This window comes from Macaca fascicularis, chromosome 1 (genome assembly GCF_037993035.2).
Source record: "Macaca fascicularis isolate 582-1 chromosome 1, T2T-MFA8v1.1".
NCBI classification, from domain to species: domain Eukaryota; kingdom Metazoa; phylum Chordata; class Mammalia; order Primates; family Cercopithecidae; genus Macaca; species Macaca fascicularis.
In genome coordinates this window covers 116,312,586-116,338,702 of record NC_088375.1, presented here as the reverse complement: position 1 = coordinate 116,338,702, position 26,117 = coordinate 116,312,586, and the positions used below count along the sequence as shown (strand labels likewise).

General features: G+C 36.2%; 1 protein-coding gene across 1 annotated transcript in view; it reads right to left on the bottom strand.

The window, feature by feature from the left end:
• The window catches only part of SPAG17 (sperm associated antigen 17), a 238,915-nt gene that overhangs the window by 113,226 nt on the left and 99,572 nt on the right, over positions 1–26,117 (bottom strand). Inside the window, exons 14-18 of the mRNA XM_005542180.5 lie at positions 23,010–23,237; positions 22,696–22,914; positions 16,191–16,252; positions 15,505–15,618; positions 8,310–8,464 (exon numbers count right to left, since the gene is read on the bottom strand). Coding sequence (XP_005542237.3) covers positions 8,310–8,464; positions 15,505–15,618; positions 16,191–16,252; positions 22,696–22,914; positions 23,010–23,237 — 778 coding nt within the window. The remainder of the gene's footprint in view (positions 1–8,309; positions 8,465–15,504; positions 15,619–16,190; positions 16,253–22,695; positions 22,915–23,009; positions 23,238–26,117) is intronic.

Here is a 26,117-nt window from a genome sequence, read left to right as displayed (position 1 = left end):
AGGTACAAGGAGGAGTTGGTACCATTCCTTCTGAAACTATTCCAATCAATAGAAAAAGAGGGAATCCTCCCTAACTCATTTTATGAGGCCAACATCATCCTGATACCAAAGCCTGGCAGAGACACAACAAAAAAAGAGAATTTTAGACCAATATCCCTGATGAACATCGATGCAAAAATCCTCAATAAAATACTGGCAAACCGGATTCAGCAACACATCAAAAAGCTTATCCACCATGATCAAGTGGGCTTCATCCCTGGAATGCAAGGCTGGTTCAACATTCGCAAATCAATAAACATAATCCAGCATATAAACAGAACCAAAGACAAGAACCACATGATTATCTCAATAGATGCAGAAAAGGCTTTTGACAAAATTCAACAGCCCTTCATGCTAAAAACGCTCAATAAATTCGGTATTGATGGAACGTACCTCAAAATAATAAGAGCTATTTATGACAAACCCACAGCCAATATCATACTGAATGGGCAAAAACTGGAAAAATTCCCTTTGAAAACTGGCACAAGACAAGGATGCCCTCTCTCACCACTCCTATTCAACATAGTGTTGGAAGTTCTGGCTAGGGCAATTAGGCAAGAGAAAGAAATCAAGGGTATTCAGTTAGGAAAAGAAGAAGTCAAACTGTCCCTGTTTGCAGATGACATGATTGTATATTTAGAAAACCCCATTGTCTCAGCCCAAAATCTCCTTAAGCTGATAAGCAACTTCAGCAAAGTCTCAGGATACAAAATTAATGTGCAAAAATCACAAGCATTCTTATACACCAGTAACAGACAAACAGAGAGCCAAATCAGGAATGAACTTCCATTCACAATTGCTTCAAAGAGAGTAAAATACCTAGGAATCCAACTTACAAGGGATGTAAAGGACCTCTTCAAGGAGAACTACAAACCACTGCTCAGTGAAATCAAAGAGGACACAAACAAATGGAAGAACATACCATGCTCATGGATAGGAAGAATCAATATCATGAAAATGGCCATACTGCCCAAGGTAATTTATAGATTCAATGCCATCCCCATCAAGCTACCAATGAGTTTCTTCACAGAATTGGAAAAAACTGCTTTAAAGTTCATATGGAACCAAAAAAGAGCCCGCATCTCCAAGACAATCCTAAGTCAAAAGAACAAAGCTGGAGGCATCACGCTACCTGACTTCAAACTATACTACAAGGCTACAGTAACCAAAACAGCATGGTACTGGTACCAAAACAGAGATATAGACCAATGGAACAGAACAGAGTCCTCAGAAATAATACCACACATCTACAGCCATCTGATCTTTGACAAACCTGAGAGAAACAAGAAATGGGGAAAGGATTCCCTATTTAATAAATGGTGCTGGGAAAATTGGCTAGCCATAAGTAGAAAGCTGAAACTGGATCCTTTCCTTACTCCTTATACGAAAATTAATTCAAGATGGATTAGAGACTTAAATGTTAGACCTAATACCATAAAAATCCTAGAGGAAAACCTAGGTAGTACCATTCAGGACATAGGCATGGGCAAAGACTTCATGTCTAAAACACCAAAAGCAACGGCAGCAAAAGCCAAAATTGACAAATGGGATCTCATTAAACTAAAGAGCTTCTGCACAGCAAAAGAAACTACCATCAGAGTGAACAGGCAACCTACAGAATGGGAGAAAATTTTTGCAATCTACTCATCTGACAAAGGGCTAATATCCAGAACCTACAAAGAACTCAAACAAATTTACAAGAAAAAAACAAACAACCCCATCAAAAAGTGGGCAAAGGATATGAACAGACATTTCTCAAAAGAAGACATTCATACAGCCAACAGACACATGAAAAAATGCTCATCATCACTGGTCATCAGAGAAATGCAAATCAAAACCACAATGAGATACCATCTCACACCAGTTAGAATGGCGATCATTAAAAAGTCAGGAAACAACAGGTGCTGGAGAGGATGTGGAGAAATAGGAACACTTTTACACTGTTGGTGGGATTGTAAACTAGTTCAACCATTATGGAAAACAGTATGGCGATTCCTCAAGGATCTAGAACTAGATGTACCATATGACCCAGCCATCCCATTACTGGGTATATACCCAAAGGATTATAAATTATGCTGCTATAAAGACACATGCACACAGATGTTTATTGCAGCACTATTCACAATAGCAAAGACTTGGAATCAACCCAAATGTCCATCGGTGACAGATTGGATTAAGAAAATGTGGCACATATACACCATGGAATACTATGCAGCCATCAAAAAGGATGAGTTTGCGTCTTTTGTAGGGACATGGATGCAGCTGGAAACCATCATTCTTAGCAAACTATCACAAGAACAGAAAACCAAACACCGCATGTTCTCACTCATAGGTGGGAACTGAACAATAAGATCACTTGGACTCAGGAAGGGGAACATCACACACAGGGGCCTATCATGGGGAGGGGGGAGGGGGGAGGGATTGCATTGGGAGTTATACCCGATGTAAATGACGAGTTGATGGGTGCAGCACACCAACATGGCACAAGTATACATATGTAACAAACCTGCACGTTATGCACATGTACCCTACAACTTAAAGTATAATAATAAATAAATTAAAAAAGAAAAAAAAATAAAAAATAAAAAGATATGAAAATATCCTTCTCATAAACAGACATTAATCATGAGAATACTCTGTTTAATTTTATGCCAACAGACTGGAAAATCTAGATGTCATGCATGATTCCCTAGAGAAATAGAAATTACTCAAATTGATTGAAGAATTAACAAATCTAAATAGAGGATTACTTTCAGAAGAATTGAAAAAGTTACAGACAATTGATCCTTTATCTCTTCATATTACCATTTCTCTCCTTGGGCCATGTCATCTAGCCCCTAGGAAGCCATAAGCTCAAAATGATTTTCCCTGTGAAGTAATGTGAAGGAATTACATTTAAATCTTTAAGCAATTTTCAGTTGATTTTTGTGTATACTTTAAGATAGTAATTCATTTTTTGAATTTTAATTTATTTTTAAGTAAACAAAAATTGTAAATATTTATAATGTACAACATGTGGTTTTGAAATATATATACTGTGGAATGGCTAAATTGAATTAATTAATATACATACTATCTTGCAAACTTATTATTTTTTGTAGGGTAAGAACACTTAAAATTAGGAATCCATCAGTGCTATTGTATCACTGTCTACTTCTCTTTTAGTTCTGTTAATATTTGCTTTAGGTTACTTTGCTGTTCAATGCTGTGTACATACATATTTACAACTGGTGTATCTGCTTGGAGAACTGACCTTGTCATTATATAATGATGTAGTCATTATAAGTCTTTCTTTATCTTTTGTAGCAATTTTTGATTTAAAGCCTATTTCATATGATATAAGTGTAGACAACCTTGATCCCTTTTGGTTATTATTTGCATGGAATACGTTTTTCTCTCTCGTTACTTTCACCTTATTTGTGCCCTTAAATCTAAAGTGAGTCTCTTGCAGGCAGAGTATAGTTGGATATTGTTTTATTATCCATTCATCCACTCTGAACTGGGGAATTTAATCCATTTAATGTAATTATTAATAAACTGTTGCCATTTAGTTTATTGTTTCCTTTTTTACCCTAATTCTGTGACATAGTATATTACATTTATTGATTTGTATATATTGAACCCTTCTTGCATTCCAGTTACAAATTCCACTTGATTGTGTTGAATAATTTTCAATTTTGTTTTACAGTTCTTTTGTTTCTTACTCTTTTCCTGTCTTCCTTTTTGACTGGCTGATTTTTTTGCAGTGTAATTGCTTCATTCCTTTCTCTTTCTCTTTCATGTGTTTCTTATAGATTTTTGCTTTGTGGTTACATAAAACACCTTACATGTATAACAGTTCATTTTAAGGTGATAAAACTTGACTTCGATTTTACATAAAAACACACATTTGGAGAAGTTTTTTTTTTCTTTTTCCATTTTATAGAGATGCGGTCTTGATATCTCATCCAGGCTGGAGTACAACTCCTAGGCTCAAATGATCCTCCAGCCTAAGACTCCCATGTAGCTGCGACTCTCCCCTCCCAACATTTTATGTTATTGACATCACTATTTACATATTTTTATAATGTGTATCCATTAATGAATCATCACAACTAGTTATTTTAATACATTTGTCTTTTAACTTTTATGTTAGTGTTAAATGTGATTTATGAACCACTATTACAATATTAAAGTATCCTGAATTTGACTATATACTTACCTTTACCTATAAGTTTTATGCTTCTATAAGTTTTCACATTGCTATTTAGTGTTTTTCATTTCAACTTGACAGCTCCCTTTGAGTATTTATTGAAGGGCAGGTCTGGTGGTGATGAACTCCCTCAGCTTTTGTTTGGGAAAGACTATCTCTCCTTCATTTATGAAGGCTACATTTGCTGGGTACAATATTCTCAGTTGTGTTATAAATGCATTCCTTTGGTCACATTTATATTTCCTGAATTCGTCATGTTCCTTGAGGTTTTCTGTTGCTGTCTTTGCAGTTTAAGAAGCAGTTCTCTCCTCCAGTCTTTACTGGCTAGATTTGGTATATAAAAAGGTGTTCAACACTAATCATCAAGGACATGCAGATCAAAATGACAATTAGATATCATTTCACTTATACTGGGATGGTTATTATAAACAAAACAAAATAAAACAAAAGATGTCAAGCATTGGAAAGGATGTGGAGAAACTGGAACCCTTATATATGGTTGGAGGGAATGTAGAAAGGTGCAGCCACTATGGAAAATAGCATAGAGGTTTCTCAAAAAGTAAAAATAGAACAACCATATAATCCATCAATCCCTTTTTTGAGTATGTATACAAAAAAATTGAAATCAGCATCTTGAAGAATTAGCTGGACCCCCATCTTCATTGCAATGTTTTCCACAGTAGCCAAGATAAAAAAACAACCTCAGTGTCTGATGATGGATTTAAATATGTGGTATATATGATGGAATAGCATTCAGCCTTAAAAAAGAAGGAAATCCTGCCATTTGTAACATGTATAAACCTAGAAGATATTATGCTGAGTTAAATAAGCCAGTCACTGAATGACAAATACCGGCTGATTCCACTTATACAGGTTATCTAAAATAGTCAAATTCATAGAAGCAGAGAATAGAATAGTGGTTTACAGTGGCTGGTATGGGTGTGGGGAATTGTTTTTCAAATATCATTAATAATATGGTATTGTGCACTTGAAGATATGTTAAAAGAAGGGATCACGTGTTCAATGTTTTTAAAAAACCACCACAAATGAACATGAGGACGCTTTTTAACATAATGGGTATGTTTAGTACCTTGGTTGTGGTAACGGTATCATGGGTATATGCATATGTTCAACCTCTCAAGATGTGTAAATTAAATGTGTACAATTTTATGTATATCAATTATACCTCAATAAAGCTAAAAAATACTTATCACAATTTCTAAAGAATGAATCAAACAACATAGCATGTAACTGTCACTAGTGAAAATAAACAAAGTGGAACTCAAAGTAAAGAAACTGAAAAAGAGAACATAAAAGGACAAAATTAGGTGATTGAAATCAATCTAAAAATATGTACTAAATTCCCAACCAAGAGGCAAATATTGTCAGACTAAATTTTTTAAAAAATCCCAACTACACATATTTTACAAGTTACATATGGGCAGAAAGGATATGCTAGATATAATATTAAAGAAAAAGGTTTGTATAACTTATCAATGTCAAATAAAATATATCTGATAAAATCTATACAAATATATTAATGTCAAACATATAACATTGTTATCAGACAAAATAAACCTGAAATCAAATGGCAGTCCTAGAAATAAAGAGGAACATTGCATAAGGATAAAAGGTTCATCAGGAAGATATAACAATTCTAGTACTGTATTTGTTTACTAATATAACCTCAATATGCATGAAACCAAAAACTGATATAATTATAATGAAAAACTGACAAATTCATCATCATATTGTGGTTTTTTAAAAAAGGTTTTTTTCTTGTTAATTAATGGAATTTTCGAACAAGTCCTCAAAAATCCAAAAGGTTGTAGAAGATTTAAAAAATACATCCCTAGAGTCAGATATTAGAGAATATTCCTTCCTGTCATACAAATTTTAAGCATTAAAAAACTGACTACATATTAAACAACAGAGCAAGTATCAACAAATTTCATAGCCTCAGTATTCCATAGAACATGTTACCTGACCACTATATCTTAAAACTATAAACTGTTAACAAAAATGTAACACATAGCCAAGTGTTTAAAACGAAAACTCACATTTCTGTGTAATTAATGGGTCAAGTAAGCAAGGATCATGGAAATTAGAAATGAAAGATAATAAAAATACTGTCAGATACTTTGAGGTGTTGCTAGGGAGAGATTTTGCCTTAAATGCTAATGAGCAAAAAGCCAACCACAACTAACAAAAAACTACTCGAAATCACAAGATAAGATTTTAATTTAAGAAGTTAAAGAACATCAGAATAATCCAAGGAAGTTAAAGAGGAGAAATAAACAAGATGATGGCAAAATCAAATAAAATAAAAGGAGAAAGAATCAGAAAGCAAGAATGGATTTCTTAAAAATATTAGCAAGACTGGCAAACCTTTGGCAAGTTTGATCCAGAAAAATATAGAGAAATCGTACATTAAAAATGTTAAGAACAAAAAAGAATATAGACACATGTAACACACGTTTAAAAGGTAAGAGAATATTTTAATCAACTTTATGTCAATACTTTTGAAAACAGGTGTAATGGTCAAATATCTGGAAAAATATAAATTATAAACTTAATTAAAATTAAATAGAAAACCTGAAGAGTCTGATAATCATGATAGAAGTCGTGTCAGTAATCAAACATCTTCCCTGGGCCATATGTTTTTAGCTGTAAACTCTACCAAATGCCAAAGGAACATATATCTTAATTTTCCACGAACTATTTCAGAAAATTAAAAAATAGAAATAAAAAGGGAGAACATTTTGCAGTTAATTTATGAGGTTAATATAATCTCAATACCAAAACAAATAGGAATATTTAAAGCAAGGAAACATTATAGCTGAATCTTGCCCATGAATACACATGAATACACATATTCTAAACAATATATTAGCAAACAAATGTGGCAATTATAAAGAAGGTAACATAATGGACAAATTTGGCTTACTACAGGAATGCAAGTTTGGTTCAACACTAGAATGTCTGTCAATGAAATCAGTACTTTCATAGATTAAAGAAAAAAATATAAACACCTAAATTGATCCAGAAAAATCATCTTATTGATATGACTTAATGACCATCTATGACTGAGAACTCATAGCACACTAGAAATAGTTTTTTTAACTTAATAAGGAATATTTATGTAAATCCTAGAGAAAAAAAAAAAAAAAAAAAAAACCAAATCCATTTAATTGTTGAATATTCAAAACATTGCCTTTAAAATTTGGAATAAGACAAGGATTTCTCCTCAAAATTAAATTGGAGATCCTAGCCAGCAAATAAGGCAAAAGTATAAAATGTTTAATTATTGTTAATGAAAAACAAAACAATGACAAACACAGCTTAACTGTTCAAGGTGTTATATTAGTATATCTACTATATTCCTTTCATAAAATGATTTTAAAATGTGTGTGTGTGCCCACATACAGCATATTCCCCCAATTATTATGTAAGTCCATTCTGTAAATCTTTCTGTATTCTTTGAAACAAAAAAAAGCTATACAAATAATACTGAAAATACATTAACCAGTATTGAAATAACAATGAAATATCATCATACTTAAAGAGAAGAGAGAACAAAGTTTTAAGACAACAAGGAAATAACTAAGGAGCTGGAAAGAAATCACGGACTCCTAGGCTCTCAGTTTGCTGGAAACCTGACTGCTCTGTTGGTCTATTACTCAGCTGACCTATTTTTGAATCTTCCCCAGATAAAATAGAGTTAAAAAAACCAACATGCAGAATGTCATGTTTTATAGTTCCTACTTGAAATCTTTTGGAGACAGTTTTACTGGAATCGAAATGAATCAAATGTAATTTAACAACATCCTCACTGGATTCCATGAGGGCAAGAATGATACCTGTTTTCTTTAGTGGTAGAGCTCCAATGCCTATACAGTGCCCAGCACATGCTGACATTCAATTTAGTGAGCTGAACTGAATCTACAGTACTACACAAATGTTTTCATGGAGCTGAACCCCCTAGCTTAGGCTAAGAAACTAAAAACTAAGTAACTAAATAACTGGCAAGCTAACTAAACCCAACTAACTAATTAACGAAACTTTCTAAATTTGTTACCTGAATCCAACATTGGAGTGAAGAGCAATGTTCCAATATTCACAATGCAAACGTTGTCTATTCATTGGATTGTGAAAGACTAAAAGTAAAGAGTTGTCTTGGGTGTGGTAGTAAGAATCAACACACCTATATTGCTTATGGGCTTCTTGAAGGACCTGAAAATAAAAATAATTGCATTGTAGAATCTTTTTTATTTTCCCAAAGAGAAAGGTCTCCTACTAGGGCATTTCTCTACTCCCTTTTTCTTCCTACATTTACCTCCACATTGTTAGTCAAGTTGAAATTCCCAGAGGATTCTTTTCTAGCTACTAGAAGGTGAGAGCATGAATGGTAGATGGCTTGGGAAGCATTTCAGCAACACTTTAGAAAAACAACTACTAGGCATCAGGCAGAGAGGCATTTGCTACAAGTGTTCTTCATTAAGGTTGGTAGGTAATAATTAAGCACAGCAGTCATTTATCTAGCATTTTCCGTACCTTGATATAGATCATCTCATTTTATCATCATTAAAAACTCCAGATAAATAGATGCTATGAATTAAATTGTGTTCACCATCCCTATGTATATGTTGAAGCCTTAACTGCTAGTGTGATGGTATTTGGAGATGGGGCTGTGGGGAGGTAATGAGGTTTGGATGGGGTCATGAGACTAGGGCCCTGAAGATAAGATTAGTGCCCTTATAAGAAGAGGCAGCAGAGAACTTGTTCTCCCTCCCTCTTTCCCTTCTCCATCCCCGCTCCCTCTTACTCTCTGCCATGTGAGGACACAATGCAAAAGCACAAGCCAGGAAGGGAGCCCTCCACAAAACCCAACTATGCCAGCACCCAGACCTCAGACTTGCAGCCTCCAAAACTGTGAGAAAATTTCTGTTGTTCACGCCACTCAGGCATGGAATTTTGGCATGGCAGCCCAAGCGGACTAAAACAGTAGGTATGATTATTTTTCCCATATCAAAATTAGAATTCTCATTTTTTCAGCATAAGTTGGGGCTAAGAGAGAATAAGGGACTTGTCTAAGAACACTGTGTGTTATGGTGCCAAGGCTCATCCCTGTTTTCCAACGCTAAATTTTACCATTTTGCATTCTGTCCACTATACCACGCTGTGTTAGATGAAGTGAAGTGAGTGGTCTTTCTGACACATACCATTTCTACCTGCCTTCCACCTCTGGCCCTTTCTAAAAATACCATCCTCAGCATGCACTGCAGTGGCAGCCACCAATAGAGAGGCACCGTGGGCAGCTGCTTATCCTGTTTCCTTTGCCAATCAACAATAAGGAAACTTGTCGATAGGAAAAACAAATTAGACAGCTGTGAGCTTTTGTTTTCATTTTCAGTATCAATTTGCTGAGGCAGCTTTTGGTTTTCTATTGTTTGCATGATCTGAAGGCACAGAATAATATGTTAGAAAAGGGCTGCTTTAATTTTGCTTTCGATTCCGCATTGGTAGCATAATCAAAACAATACATTTGCTTCCCCAATTTAGTCCCCTGAATGAGTATCTTTATGGAGTGGCACTTTTACATCTGTTCCCTCAGAGCCAACATAAGAAACATACATGTGGTGAATATCTTTGCATTTTAAAATATTGCTATGTAGGGTATCATCTAGTACTTATTGATTTTTTTTGAAAAGCAAATTTTGCTCAGACTATAAACCCAAAAAACCATTGCATTTATGATGAATATATATCCTTCCTTGTTTTAGATAGTAAGAGCATTGAAATCTTTGAGTTTTCATATTTGCTTTGGGGTGCTAAAAATATAGCACTAAGTTTCTCAGAACTATAGCTGCTCTCAATCAATATGTAAAGTTTTCATATCTTATTTTCTCCTGTTTTACAAATTGGTGCTTGTCTTTTATTCTGTATTAATATTATTGGTTACATTAGTTATTTGGTTAAGTTTTCCATTAAAAATGAGTACCTATTGTGTGGCAGGCACTGTGCAGGTACTAGGAAAACAAAAATAAACAAAACAGATAAGATTTTCCTCTAAAATATGATTAAGATATTTTTTGTTGTTAATTAGAGATGGGACCTTGCTATGTTGCCTAGGCTGGCCCCTAAAGCCTAGCCTCAAGTGATCCTCCTGTCTCAGCCTCCTGAAGAGTTGGGACTACAGACCTGTGGCTTTATAGATTATTTTGAAAGAGGTGTGTCCATAAAGATGAAATTAATGGAATGTCTTATATATGGAGAATGGATTAGAGCAGGGCAAGAGTGGAAGCAGGTAATCAGGAGGATATTGTGGTGGAATGAGAGGGCAGCAGTCACACAAAAGTAGGCTGGGCGTGGTGGCTCACGCCTGTAATCCCAGCACTTTGAGAGGCCAAGGAGGGTGAATCACGGGGTCAGGAGATTGAGACCATCCTCGCCAACATGGTGAAATCCTGTCCCTACTAAAAATACAAAAATTAGCTGGACGTGGTGGCGCGTGCCTGTAGTCCCAGCTACTCAGGAGGCTGAGGCAGGATAATCGCTTGAACCTGGGAGGCGGAGGGTGCAGTGAGCTGAGATCACACCACTGCACTACAGCCTGAGTGGCAGAGCGAGACTCTGTCTCAAAAAAAAAAAAAAAAAAAAAAAAAAAAGAAAAAAAAAAAAAAGGTAGTGGTAGCTGTGTTGCAGAAGAGCTTGAAGATATATTTGGAGGTGTACCCCTTAAACATTGATAATGGATTAGGTATCAGGGACAAAGGAAAGGTTGGAACAAAGGATGATTCTGGCTTTTCGCTTGAGCACTTGAATGATGGTGACCTTTTCTGAGATGGACAAGGGAAGAAATGCTTAGGTGGGAAAAATATGAGTGTCATGTGGGATACTAAATTTGAGATGGATACTAAATTTGATCAGAAATTCAGGTAGAATTTTGAGTAAGGTATAATAATGTGAATCTCTAGAGGGAGGTAATTTAAAAGACAAAAACTTAGGCATCTGTCAGTATTAGATAGTATATAACAGATGAGATCATCAAAGGAGGGTGTTTACAGAGGCGAGAAGATGCTCTAGGGCTTCCTGGAGGCTCCAGAGCCTTGAGGCACTTCCATATTAGATGCTGGGTAAAGGAGGAGAAGTCAACAAAATTCCAGATACAACACTGAGGAAACCAAGAGTGCAGAGTGTTTCATGGGGGAAGTGATAAGCTCTGCAATGCTGTTAAAAGGTCAGGGAAGATGAAGAAATATAAGTGTCTATTAGATTTAGCAAAACAAAGATTATTGATTACCTTGAAAAGTGCAGCTTCATCGAGCGGTAAGGACAGAGAAAAACTGAAATAGAATAAAGTCTGAAATAAACTTTCAGTTACAGAGAGAAGATTGAGCATTTGCACTCCCTAACGCCTCATTAGAAGAACAGTAAAATTTTGTTTGTTTTTTTAATGTCATAAAGTTGAAGGCCAGCTTCAACTTGTTGAAGGAGAGGAGACAAAGGCACCAGAATTTTAGAAACTGGAAAGTAAAAGGATAAGGGCTAACTGACTTAGCAGAATGCAGAAAGCCAAGTCTTGAGATTAATTTTAGGAGAGACCAGAGGCAACCCCATTTGTGTGCAGAAATATAGAAAGTTTCAGGATATGGAAATACTAGTCAACTCTGCAAATGGGGTGAAAGTGGCACTGAAAATAGGAAGATTAGTTTAAAGCCTTTTTAAGAAGCCATTAGGCCCCTGGATCCCATTAAAATTCTGAGCAACTGGGCTATTGCCTATCTCCCACTCCAGCAGAGGGGAAGAGGGTAACTACGGATGTTAGACAAATGGGTTCTAAGAACAGTGGAACCAAGACACACCGACAGAGAAGTACATGCCAGAAAAAAAGGGAATTGTGAAAAAGCCTAAATCAGCACTGCTCAATAGAAATATAAAGTGAGCCACAAATGTGAGCCACATGTGCAATTCTAAATTTTATAGTAGCCACATTTTAAAAAGTAAAAAGAAACAAGTCAAATAAATGTTAATGATATATTTTATTTAATCTGACAGATAAAATTATAATTTCAACATATAAACAGTGCAAAAGTAATTAATGCCACCTTTTTAAAGTCTTGGAAATTGAGTGTGTATAGCACTTATATAGTGTACAGCACAGTTATTGCACATCTCGGTTTGGACTAGATTCGTTTCAAGTACTCAGATGTTACATGTGACTAGTGGCTACCACATTGGATAATGCAGATCTAGATAATAAACGTCAGAAGCTTAATATCCTTCCCCCATTACCTAGCTTTCAAAACACTGACAGGAAGGCTTGTGTCTTTCAGACAGAAAATTAGACTTTTTTTTTTTTCATGGAGAATTTAAATGGCCCAAGAAAACAGACCTCACATACCAACGATGGTGAGTCTCCTACAGAAATCTCCCAGCCAAATCACCCAACAATGAACTCACTTATTGACAGCTTCCCACCCCACCTCATATAGCACTTCCTATCATATTTTTATTGTTTCATTATTAATATGAGCAAAGAGGACAATATGATATATTACCCTCTAACATGAAAAATGAAGACCAAACAAAAAAGACAAAAAAAGAGAAAAGAAACTTGGAGGAAAAAGAGATAATTCAGGGAGAAGACAACTTCAGAGGACTTTAATATCCTCATAGAGATAAGAGAATGTATTATATCAGAAATGCAATGGCTCATGCCTGTAATGCCAGCACTTTGGGAGGCCAAGCTGGGTGGATCACCTGAGGTCAGGAGTTCAAGACCAGCCTGGCCAACATGGTGAAACCCCAACTCTACTAAAAATACAAAAATCAGCCAGGTGTGGTGGCAAGTGCCTATAATCCCAGCTACTTGGAAGGTTGAGACAGGAGAAGCACTTGAACCTGGAAGGCGGAGGTTGCACTGAGCCAAGATTGTGCCACTCCAGGCTGGGCGACAGAGCAAGACACCATCTCAAAAAAAAAAAAAAAAAAAAAAAGAAGTGAAACAATCCTTTAAAAAGGTAATTTGGAATTATAAATATAACTTTAGGAATTAGAATGATAATAACTAATAACAGGAATAAAAGGCTCAATATAAGACCTGAATGGAAATTAAGCAAAGCCAAAAGATAAATTGATGGAAACTAAAAGAAAAAAGAAAGGGAAATTGCGAGTTCAGTCTAGGAGGTCCAACACCAGAGTAATAAGATTTCCAGAAAAAAACGGACAGAGAAAATGGAGAGGAGAGATTATTGAAGAAATGATTATAGAAAATTTCCCAAAATATAAATACAGGAATTTCTGGATTGCATTGGCTTGCCAGAACAATACATAGAAACAGAACCACACTAAGGCATATCAACAGGAAATCAAGAGCATTGGAACAAACAGAAGATCTTAAAATCTTCCAGAGAGAGGATCAAAACACACTCAAACAACTGATTAGGAATCAGAATTGTATTTATTTATTTATTTTTCTAAGGACAATCTGGGAAGTCAGAACACTGTCAAAGAATGTCTTTAAAGTCTTGAGAAAAAAATGCTTTTTAATTTAGCATTTACTGCAAAGCCTGACTGCCAGTCAATATAAAGATAGAATTAAGTTGTTTTCAAATATTGAATGACTCAAAAATTTACATCCCGTCTATCTTAATTAAGGAAGCTACTGGAAGAGATGATCCTCCACAAAAAAAAAAAAAAAAAAAAGTGTAACCGGAGAGAGAACACATGGGATGAAGGAAACAGGCATCTAACTGGAAAGGAAGGGAATGGGTATGGCCCAGATGATGGTAAATGGAGGCCCAGGACCACAGCTATGCAGCAAGTTTAGGGAATATGGGAGAGATATCACTAATACAATAACACTGTTAGAATATCTCAAGTTAGAATAACAGAATATCTGGTATGTTTGAATGTATTGAGAGACTTACTCACTAGTAGAGAATTTGGGGATGAGTTAATAATAAATACATAGTAAACTAAACAAATAGAAAAAGAGCAATTATTAACTGCAGAGAAAATAAAAATGCTACCGATAAAGGAAATATAATTACAGAATACTACACAGTTCAGCTGTGAATAGCACTTACATAACTGAAATAAAGTGAGTTTTGAATACTGATCTAACCAAAACTTATGATATTGTTACCAGTATCAGAGAAAGGAGAAGTGCTAATATGAATGCGGGGGTGGGTGAGCCTGTACCTGTACATGCACATATGTGTTGGATGGGGGTGGGCAAAGCTGTGTTCTCAAGAGGGAATCAATTGATAATGATGTCACAAAACTAAAACTAAACAAAATATGCTTGCTATTTAGAGATCACTGAGTAAAGTAACAAAAGAAAGGGGTAAATGCGCTGAAGATTTTTGCCTCTGAGAATTGAGGCTTGGTGGAGTGGGGTGGGTATGGGGGAAGGAGGCTGTTTTTCATAATAAGACTTTGTAGAACTTTCTGGCTTAAAAAACATGTGGTAAAACTTTGACAAAAATAAAAATCAAATTAAAAAGACAAAACCAAAAGAGGACAGGTTTTTGTGTAAAAGCTAAAAACAGCAAAAGGATTTAGGTATGGGATTACTTGTTATTTTGCAGAGTGGTTAAGAATACAAGTTCCAGGACCAGATTTCCTGGATTTATATCTTGCTTCTCACTTAGCTGCCACGTTACCTTGGACAAAAGTCACTACTGGTCAAGGTGCCTCAGTTTCTTACTGCTTACATAGTTCCTACTTCATAGGGTTATTGTGAGGGTTAAATGCGCTAATAATACATATTAATCAGTGCCTGGCACATGGTAAGTGCTCAATGAATGTTAGCTATCACAGATTCCATTGAACTGTTAATCAAAACAGAAAGTACTGTGAAATGTAGTGAAACTGAGTAGAATGGATAAACAATATGGAAAAAAAACAGGGTTTTTCCATAAAACCTTACTTTTTTTAAGAAAATATATTCAGCAGCAAAAAAAGTGTATATATATGTGTGTGTGTGTATATATATATATATATATATATGCAGCAGTCTTGTATATTTCTTTTCTTAAAACATTTTATAAAAGCATTCTTTCGTAAAGTGTATTTTAAACTATTTTAGAGAGTCCCTGGGAATGCATAGCTCAAGCTGGAAGTAAATTTATTTTATAGCTGAAGTAAAGGAGAATATTGATCTGAACTAGATTTGAGAGAATGACCTGGAGGTGAACTGTTCTAAATCACAGCAGACTCTCCAGACCTATCTGACCGTCTCCTAGAGAATCGCAGTCCATAAATACCTGAAGCAGTACTTTCGGTTTAAAATGTTCAGTAAAACTCCAGTCCATTAGACTGCGCTGCTGTGTTTTCTTTATGTCCTCTAAATCTGCTTCCACCATCATCTTCTTGGATTTCTAAAATATCATAGGAACATAATTTCAGCTTTAATTTGTTTAAGTCCAAATGGAGCCCTCTTGGGCTCCGTCAACTAACCAGCATGTACTCCATCTAATTGGGGAAATCTGCATATGTATAAATCCATATGGCAACATTTTAGGAGAGCTGCTGCCAAAAAGAGTATGGCTTTAACTTTTTTTTTTTATGGGCAACATAATCTAAATATTTTTATTGTTAGGTTATACTCTTCTGAGTCCTGTTAGCAATTACAGGCAGGTTTTCTGAACTCTCTTCAAGACAATGTTAGCTCTACATGGCTGTATGGTGAGCAGGTGTTTGTGAGGTTGCCAAGCCACACTGTCTAGAGAGGAGCATGGAGCTGGGAAGTTATGTGCAAGCTGCCTAGCAAAATTAACTCCTTTCTCTCCAGTTAGAGCTGCTCTGGGGATGTCCGAATAATTCCTCTTTTCTAACCTCAGTATTCTCCTTCTAAGTATCTTCTTTTTCCTTTTTCAGTGTTTCTCACTCCAAATCATGGTTTTGCTCAGATCATCCTGTCATCTACATTTTTAGAAAAATAATTCCTTACCTTTTCATGAAAGTCAGCCTTTGCAACTGCATCATCTTTGATCTCATTGTTTGTGGTCTGCTCTGCAAATCAAAGACACCAACATCCAGTTGTATTCTGGCTTTGTTCTTGCCCTGCTGGTTAATGCTGTGCTTTTTGTTGCCCATATGATCTATGTTTCTGTGCTGAAAAGGCAATGCCTGAAAGGCATGTTTTGTGCCTCCAGAAAGGTGTTTGTGTCCATAATTCTAAATCTGTGCCTACCTAGAAAAACTATACTAAGCTCTTTGAAAAGAACCTAGCTTCTTGTGTGATCTATCTTAAATCATACCAGATATTCTGCTTTCAGACTGTATCCTTCACTTCTAACAATATATCTTTACCTTTAAAAGTTGTAAATATTTACTGATGAAATCAACTTCTTAGTACACATGATTTGTCTTCTTGTGCTGGTGACTATCACAAAGCCTTTTTAAATTTCCGTGGATCTTGTGGATGACAGACTAGGGTGGGGGCAGGCCATGCATGCAAAGAGGCACTGGCAGATAAATGGACTTCTTATTGGAAAATGATACGCTTTCACCATTCTGCAGAGTTTCCCTTCCATTCATTAATCATTTATTAATTTAAAAATGATTTAATGAGCATCTGCTAATTTACACATGAAGCTTAACAAAAGTTAAATAAATAAATGAAGTAGTAGCTGGACTCCATGGACCAATACAAGTCATGCACACTATGGACCAATATGAGTCATGCACACTAGCTTTCCTTGTGACCACAGAGTACGCTTATATGACGACTGGGATGGCGGTATCATCCTTGGCTATGAAGCAAACAGCCATGTGCATGAACAAGGAAGGAATACATTCATATTGTTGATTTCTGCATCACCAGAAGGAAGAGTTCCATGATAAATAAGTTTAGCATAGATCCATGAACATCTCACTATGAATGTCTTAGAATTTGAAATTTGCTCTTGTTATTGTGAATCTCTAATCGAGAAATGGATAATGTATATAGCATTTTTTTGATCACAGAAAGAGTATGTGTGTGTAGGAGGTGGAATCTGTGGGAATATACTTTGATGTTGCTGAACAACTGAACAGCCCTGACTTCTTATCACCCTTAGAATAAATGAAGATTACGTCTGACAAAGTTGTACAGGAAATGGCCCTGGCCTAACTCTTCAAGCACAACTCTTTGACTCCCTTGCTTATTCTACTACAGATACACTGGCCTGCTTGCTGTGCCTTCAGGGTCTTGCACTTGCTTTCCCTCTGGCATGCTTTGGCCTTAGATGTTTACCTTTTTCAGACCCTGACTTCATTCATATTGCTCGAGTATCACCTTGTCAAGAGCCTTCTGCCTCATCTTCTGCTTTTTTTTTTTTTTTTATCATAGCATGTACCTATGCCTAATGCTACTTACTTGTTTATGATCTGTCTCTCCACCTCATATGTAAATTCCTGGAGAATAGAAACTTCATCTTATTATTATTATTAATTATTTTACTGTACCCTGAGCACCCAGCACCTGGCAGGAACTCAGTAAATATTTCCTTTTGATTGAATGAGAGGAATCTACATCATATATCAAAGGTGGAAATGAACCTAAAGCCATATAGAGAAATTAGAAGTGTGGAAAAAAACCTACAACAAAGTCTTATTCTGTGGCAAGCATAAGACAACATTTTATTATGCGGCAAAGAGTACCATATTTGGGCTTCTAGAGGGAGAAGTTGATTGTGCCTATGAAGGACAGGTCAGTGTTGTTCTTTCTTTCAGGAGCACAGCTACTTACATTTTTGCTACTAGTTCCATCTTGCCTTTGCCCAGTGAAGGTGACAGCGTGAACGTTCCATTTTGATTTAGGGGAAAACCATACAGCCAATTCAGTTCAGCATTTATATAAACACATCCACTGAAGAGAAAACTCAAGCCAACTATAACTCTAAATAGACCATGATGTCCCATGTGTCCCTGAAGCAACTGATATGAAATCTGTGGATAAAAATTATTCTATTCTGTGGTCTGCCAGATTTCCGGGAGATTTGATATTCCCTCCTATTGGATCCAGCAGAAAAAGTCTCCAGTTTAGAAAATCTGTTCTAAAAATTATGCATCAGTTATTTTATCAAAGGAAAGAACATTCTAAAAGTAATCTGAATTATTTATTTAATAGTAGAGTAAAAATCTTTTTTTTTCTTTTTCTGATTTTTGCTTTCAACCACATAATCCTTTGACAGTGTGATTCAGTAGTTTTTGACACATCTGGAAATGGATGCTTTCTCATCCCTTTGAAAAACAGCTTTCCTAATCTGTTTTACTTTAGAGATAACAAGATCCCTCTGCAAAGCAGTTACTTTATTAAAAAAACACCCAACAAGCATAAAGGGCACATCTAAACCTATAGACTCGCGGTTATCAACTCTCAGGTTTTTCATAAATATCCACTAGGCCCTGTCAAGTTCAAAAATAGTCTCAGATGGAAATCCAGTATTTGGTTAAGAAAAGCACAAATATCCAGCCCTTTATGTCCAGGAACAGGCTTTTATATGTATTTGATGCTAAAATGGTTGTGCAGGAAATACATTAATGATTTTTGCCTTGTTTAAAGAGAATTAAAGTTGGCCGCTTTGAAGTAAGTATGATTCAGAGTTAGGGAAAGAAATGTAAAATCAACAACAACAAAGTCCCATAGTCACAACAGCTACAGTGCGACACCAAGCCCAGATGCCCTCCCGCTTTCAAATGGAATGGCTCCTGGAAGTAGGTCAAAAGCACCGCGGAGAAACATGTATGGCCCTGAGATCCACCCTCCAGATTGCGTGGCCTCTAGGATACACTGTCCGCTATAGCATTTTCAACCCCTGAGAATTTAGGAAGTTACTATTAATATAAGAATCTACTTTCTTCCAGAGTCCAGCACACCAATTTATGTAGTTTGACCACCAGGTGGCAAAAGTTGCCTGAGGAAAACTATCCAGCTGCTTTAAAGAAAAAAAATGAAACAAAACAAAGAAAACACCTTGGGCCTTACACCTCTCCTGGCTTATTCTGACTCTATATTAACCCAGAGTGACTTCCCTGTCATTCATTTGTAGTCCCATAGGATACACTATTGCCATTAGAACTCAGGTTAACTTATTGGCTTACATTTTTTGAGAGGTAGGCTAATAGGTAATGGTACTTAGGACAAAGAAATAGGGAATCCACCCTGGTTAGAAAGAAGGAAAACCCAAAGGCAACAAAATCAGCATAAAAATCAGCATGAATGAGACTAGGAGCATGGCTAAATCATTAGCTGCATCACCAGAAATTTCTGGAACCCAGGAAGCTGCAAGACACAGTGGAGGAAGCACTGGTTCGAAGTTAGCACTCTGTTCAATCCTGACTTTCTACTTGTATGTAGTTGAACAAATTATTTAACCTTTCTAAGTCTTGGTTTCCTCATCTGTAGAATTGGGATAATAGCATCTTTGTCATAGGCTGATGTTTATGTAAGTATTAGTTAATGTACTTGAGATGTAGCAGAGCAATATTAAATAAACGTTATTTTCTTCCCTCTTCCATTCACCCCAATTCCCTCCTCTACCAATTCTATTCCATTGATTACTTCCTTTTCGACCCACCTCTAGATAAATGAAAAGGGTAAGATGACCATTAGTCAATAATAACTTAACACTTATTCTCTCATGTTATCACTTTTTAAAATTTATTTTTACTTTTTTAATCCAATTTTGGCCCATAACCACTTTTTTTTTTAAATGCTTTTAAAATTATGAAATATAACACACAAAGAAAAGTGCATGAAACACAAATGTTTAATACAAGGAATAATTATAACAGTAAAGTCTCAGCACTCCAGACATCTTATGTGTATCATTTAACAAGTACAGCCTCCTTATTAAACTTTCATATTAATTCTAATTTTTTTGTGTATTGCTTTGAGTTTTCTACATACACAGTATTTACAAATAATGATGGCTTTATTTTTTCCTTTTCAAACCTTATGCTTTTATCTAAAAGAGAAAAAGTCTTGCTTGTTGGCATACACCTCTGATGCAATATTGAATACAAGTGTTTATAGTGGACATTCTCCTGATCTTAAAGGGAATTACTTCAACTTTTCACCTTGATATGTAAGATTTGTCATAGTAATATAAAAATAATGTTTATATGATTGAGGAATGTTTCTTCTCTTGCTAGTTTAATAAGATTTGTTTCATAAATTGCTACAGAATTATACATGCTGTTTCTGCTCTTTTGAGATGATTATATGACTTTTCTCACTAATGTGTTAATTGATAAGTTATATTGATTCTACAATATATATATTTTCCTTCTGTCCATGTTATAAATGCAACCTGTTTGTGATATATTATTATTTAGTATATGTTAGATCAGTTTGCTCATGTTTCATTTAGAATTTTTGTATCTATATTTGTGAATCAGTTTAATTTAATGAAGTAGTTTAACTTTCAATTGTACCACTATCCTTGTCCGTATTCTTATAAAGTTTATGCTAGCTTCATAAAATGAAGAGAGGACATTATGCTACTTTTCTATTTCCTGGAATAATTTTTGTTAAGATTAGAATTATTTCTTTTTTAGTGTTTGGTATCAGTTACCAATGAGATCATTCGAGCTAAGTGTGCCCTATTTGGGAAGATTTTTGATTACTGATATAATTAACTGGATATGAGACTACTCAGGCATTCTATTTCTTCTTGGGTCATTATTGGTAAGTTATTCTTTTCCAGTAATAGCCCATTTTATTTTCATATTTAGTCAAAGTTGTTTATATTATCTTGCAATCTTTTAAATTTCTGTAGAATCTGAGGGAAGTCTCTGTTTCTTTATTCCTTATATAATTCTTATTCCTGATAGAGTTATTCATGGGTTCTTTTTTATGATTAACCTTTTATCAATATTGCTAGTCTATTCAAAGAACCAAGTTTTGCAGTTTTGTTCTTCCTATGTTTCTATGTTTTCTATTTAATTGACGTAATTTTCATCTGTTTTCTATTTCCCTGATTTAATATTTTTGTTGTTTTCCTTCTATTTTACTTTGATTTATTTTGTTTGTCTTTATCTAACTTGAGGTTGATGTTTAGTTAATTAATCTTTAGCTTCTTTTCGAAAAATATTTATTTAAAGCTGTAAACTTCTTTTGGAGTACCTCTTGCATCAGCTGCTGCATTCTATAGTTTTGATACTCAGTTTTTTCATTATCATTTGGTTTGAAATATTTCCCAATTTCTATTGTAATTTTTTCTTTGACCTAGGTGTTAAATTTGGTGTTAATATGTTAAATTTGGTGTTCTTTAATATGTTTGACCTAGGTGTTAAATTTAGGTGTTAATATGTTAAAATAAACATATAATCATTAAGACACTACGGTATAATGGAGGCCTTAATATAGGCATATACATAATTATAAAACTGAAAAAAGGACAACTAATGCCATAAAGAGAGTGTAGATTTTTTTTTTATTATTATTTTTCTTTATAGAGGTGAGATCTTGCTATGTTACCCAGGCTGGTCTTGAACTCCTGGCCTCAAGCAATCCTCCTGCCTTGGCCTCCCAAAGTGCTAGGTTTATAGGAGTGAGCCACAGCACTTCACCAGAAGTGTAGATTAATTATGACCATGGAATGCTAAGAGAGGCATTTCCATATGGACACATCCAATAAGACTTCATGGAGGTGCCACTGAATCCTAATCATAGTCAAAAAGAGAACTCAAGGTGGAGGATATATTGTGAGGGAAAGGTACCACAGAGATTGAAAAGAGCAGGCTGTGCAGAGTAAATAGGCCTAATTCTGTTGGGCTAGAATACAGAGTGTGTGAGCAACAGCAGAAAGATGGAAAAAGGTTTTAGGAAAAGTAATTTGATACTACTAGAGAAGTAGGCCAAGGAGTTGGGTTCTATTTTGCAGATAGTAGGGAGCCTTTGAAAGTTGTAAGTAGAGAAACAAAATTGCTAGATTTTACACAGATTAATCTGACAGTGATGTGTAAGGTAGCTCAGTATAAATTTAGCCCAACATCCTTCTATACTTTCACACCTCCTAATATAGCACTGTTTATAATGCTAGTCTACAATGAGAGTAATGGCCTGAGCCATACATGGGAGAGGAGGGGAAATGATGCTCATTGAGCATTGATTTTGTACCAAGCTCTGTACTGGACATTTCATTCTGTTTTGCAGATGAATGTTTATAATTTTAGCACACAATCACAAAAACTGTGTAACACTAATGATGAAAGTTGTAATGATGTTCACTGTGCTAAATTTACTAAGGTGAGTGTGGACTAATAGGAATTAAGATATTTTTAAAAACAGGGTTGAAATAAAGAGAACTTATGGAATAACAATACTCAGTAAGAAAGTTTAATTAACCAAATAACTTAAATTCAAATAATGCATCTTGAACACTTTTTGATTTATGTGTACTATAATAGTGTCTTACACACACACACACACACACACACACACACACACACACACTTTAACTTACCCAGAGACTCATGTTGGGGTTGAGTCTTCATGATGCTCTCCTGCTCTAACAGCTGTCTATTATCAGGGACTGAGAGTCCGGGATTATTCAAGTCAGAATACTTCATATTGTTAGCATCACACTGACTAGGATCTGAAGGTTCTTGGTTGCTCTCATTATCTTGCACAGACATTGACAAATTCTGATCCAAAAATATTGTTCTGTCTTTGATTTTAATATCTATTCAGTGTAAGGAACATCCATGAGATACAATACGAGAAAAACTGACAATAATAAAATACAAGAATGCTTTCCATTTCCTCCATGCAGTGTACCTGCTTTCTGCTTGGCCTCTTGAGTGTTCATTTTCATGACATATTGATGCCTTATCTGTTTAGCAAATCTGGCAGGGTTGTCCCATGGTATGTTAAACATTTCAGAATCTGACCCACACATCATCCCAGAAGGCTTTAGTTTCCCATTTTCATCAACCTCAGAGAGCTTCAGGCTCTCAAAAGTAAACACCTTGAAGGCTCGTTCTACTTCATTCCAGCTCAAGACATCTGTAAGAAAGCAGAACCCGTGCTGCTGGAAATGTTCTTATTAGCACATGGTACAGGGTTGACAGAGGGACAACCAGGGAGTTTGTCTACCAGAAAGACAAGGGAGTCACGCCACAATGGCTGTTGAGCTGATTTTAAACACTGGCTCCCCAGCCTGCAGCAAATAGCAAAGGTACCTGAGGATAAGCAAAGAACACAGTAAAGATACAATTTAGCAAATTATAATGCTCCCAAACTGCTTCATAGCTTAATCAATATTAGCTGTCCAGATTCATTTGCACGGACTTTCCAGGGTGCCATATAGGTTGAATATGCTTACACAACTTGTTATTTTTGAGTGAAAGCACCCCTCTCTCCTGTAGTAATTTAAAACAGAGAAATTATTTACTTTTGCCTAATACAGACTGTTATATTGACTGAGTTTTTCTGTTCATTTGGGCTCAGGAAAGGTTTCCAAATGGCTGCAGTATTTTCCATAATTGCACTTCAAAGTTTATCAGCTTTCAGCAGACTTTATAATTGTGTATTTACCCTTTTACAGCATTTATTCACTTGCTCACTCTTTCATTGGTTATTATTTTCTATGTATTAGGCTTTGTCATAGGTGCCTGGGATTTGAAAGAATCAAGATTTGGTTCTTACACTTTAGAAGTTCCAAGGTAGAGGAAGGAGAAGTAGAATTAACAAATAAACATGGAATCCAATCAGAAAAAAATGAAATGATGTGGATCAATAATTCAGAAGTAACCTCCATTTTCTCTCCAGCAAAGATAAGAAAAGCAGCAGGTCCTTTGGGAAAAAACAGGGAGATTCAGAAGAGAGACAAGGAAGAGGTAAAATAGTTACAGAACGAAGGAGAGTTTGCTCATTTGCTCATTTCTCAAATATTTTTTTGAGCCCCTATTAGGCATCATAACTATAATAAAAGCTGGGAACACAGTGGTGAACAAAATAGTGAGCCCCCTGCTCTCACGGAATATCAGTTCTAGGGGTTGGGAAGAGATAAATGTAAAAGATAAAAGAGAGGACAAAAAGAATAAAGCCAGCTGAGGGGACAAAAAGTGATAATAGTCAGGGAGCGGCTTGTAGTTTATATAAAGCAGTCATGGAAAAATCCTCTGAACAATTAAGCAAAAACATGAAGGAAGTAGGGGAGCAAGCTGTATGGATATCTGGGGGAAAGTGACTGAGGAAGGGCAAACAGCAAGAGCAACGATCCTGAGGCAGGGGTGTGAATGACATGTTCAAGGAATCACAGTGAGGCCAGAGTAGATGGAGGAAAATGGAACATGACAGCTTGACAAGTGATGGCTCAAAAAGTAGGTGGCAGACAGTTTAGGTTCTTATTGTTGTTTTTGGTTTTGTTTTGTTTTTTGAGACAGGTTCACCCAGGCTGGAGTGCAGGTGATTCTCCCACCTCAGCTTCCCAAGTAGTTGGGCCTGCACACCCAGCTAATTTTTGTATATTTTGTAGAGATGGGTTTTGCCATGTCGGCCAGGCTGGTCTCAAACTCCTGGGCTCAAGCGATCTACCCACCTCGGCCTCCCCTCCCAGAGTGCTGAAATTACAGTCATGAGCCAGGCACCTGGCCCAGTTTAGGATTTATTCTGAGTAAAGTGGGTGACTGCTGCAGAGTTTTCAGTTACAAAGGCACATCCAACCAACATTTTAGAGGGGCCATTCAGGTGGTTGTGTGGAGAAAAGATTGTTGGTAAAACACTGAAAGCCTGTAGACCAGCTGGAAAAGCTATTGGAATAATCCAAGTGAGGGGTGGTGGGGGACTGGGCTGGTACGGCAGTGAGGAGTATGGTGGGATTGATTGCAGAGTGTGTGAAAACAGAGAGACAGCGGCCGGGTGCCGTGGCTCACTCCTGTAATCCCAGCACTTTGGGAAGCTGATGTGGGTGGATCACGAGGTCAGGAGGTTGAGACCAGCCTGACCAACATGGTGAAAGCCCATCTCTACCAAAAATACAAAAATTAGCTGGGCGTGGTGGCGTGCGCCTGTAATCTCAGCTACTTAGGAGGCTGAGGCAGGAGAATCGCTTGAATCCAGGAGGCGGAGGTTGTAGTGAACTGAGATCACGCCACTGCACTCCAGCCTGGCGACAGAGTGAGACTCTGTCTCAAAAACAAAAACAGAGATAGCAGGAATGACTCCAAGGTTTTTGATAGAAAGTAGTTGCCATTCATTGAAAGAAGGGAGATGGTGAAGGGACAAATTTAGGGATGAGGAATCAAGAGCTTGGTTTTGGACCTGTTAAGTATGATGTGGCAAAAGGGAAAAGAGGAGGAGGGGAGGAGCACCAAGGGTCCAGGATGGGGCATGTAAGCAGCATATGTTTGAGGTTTCAATGGTGGCAGCAGGAACAAAAATCCTGTGCCATGTGGAGAGCTGAGCTCTCCATTCATTAAGAATGGAATCACATCTTAGGCCAGAAGGAGAAGGGGAGGGTGGCAGGACACAGAAAAAGGACAGAAGTTCACCCCCTACTCAGGAAGGGGGTAGTTATGTACACAACAGAAATGACACACCAGTCCCTCGACGCTGTACCCTGCATGTCCATGAGTCAATGGCAAGACTCAGAAGTTCCTGGCTTTTTCTATTACTAAGCCTACTTAAAAGTGAAAAAAGAAATCAAGATAAAAATACTTTTTAGTTTGGTTAGGCTTACAAATGAAATGGTAAGGAAGAATATACACATACTCTTTTCTTTTCAAGGTTAAATGCTTCCTTGTCAAGTAAAGATGTCTGTGGAAGTTAATGTCTTTTCTTATAAGTAGTTTCTGCATATTCCCTCAAGTGGGAACGAGAATTTACTTTGAGAAATGACTGCCTATTTCACAAAATCCCAGTGAACTCAGATGAGACGTGCTT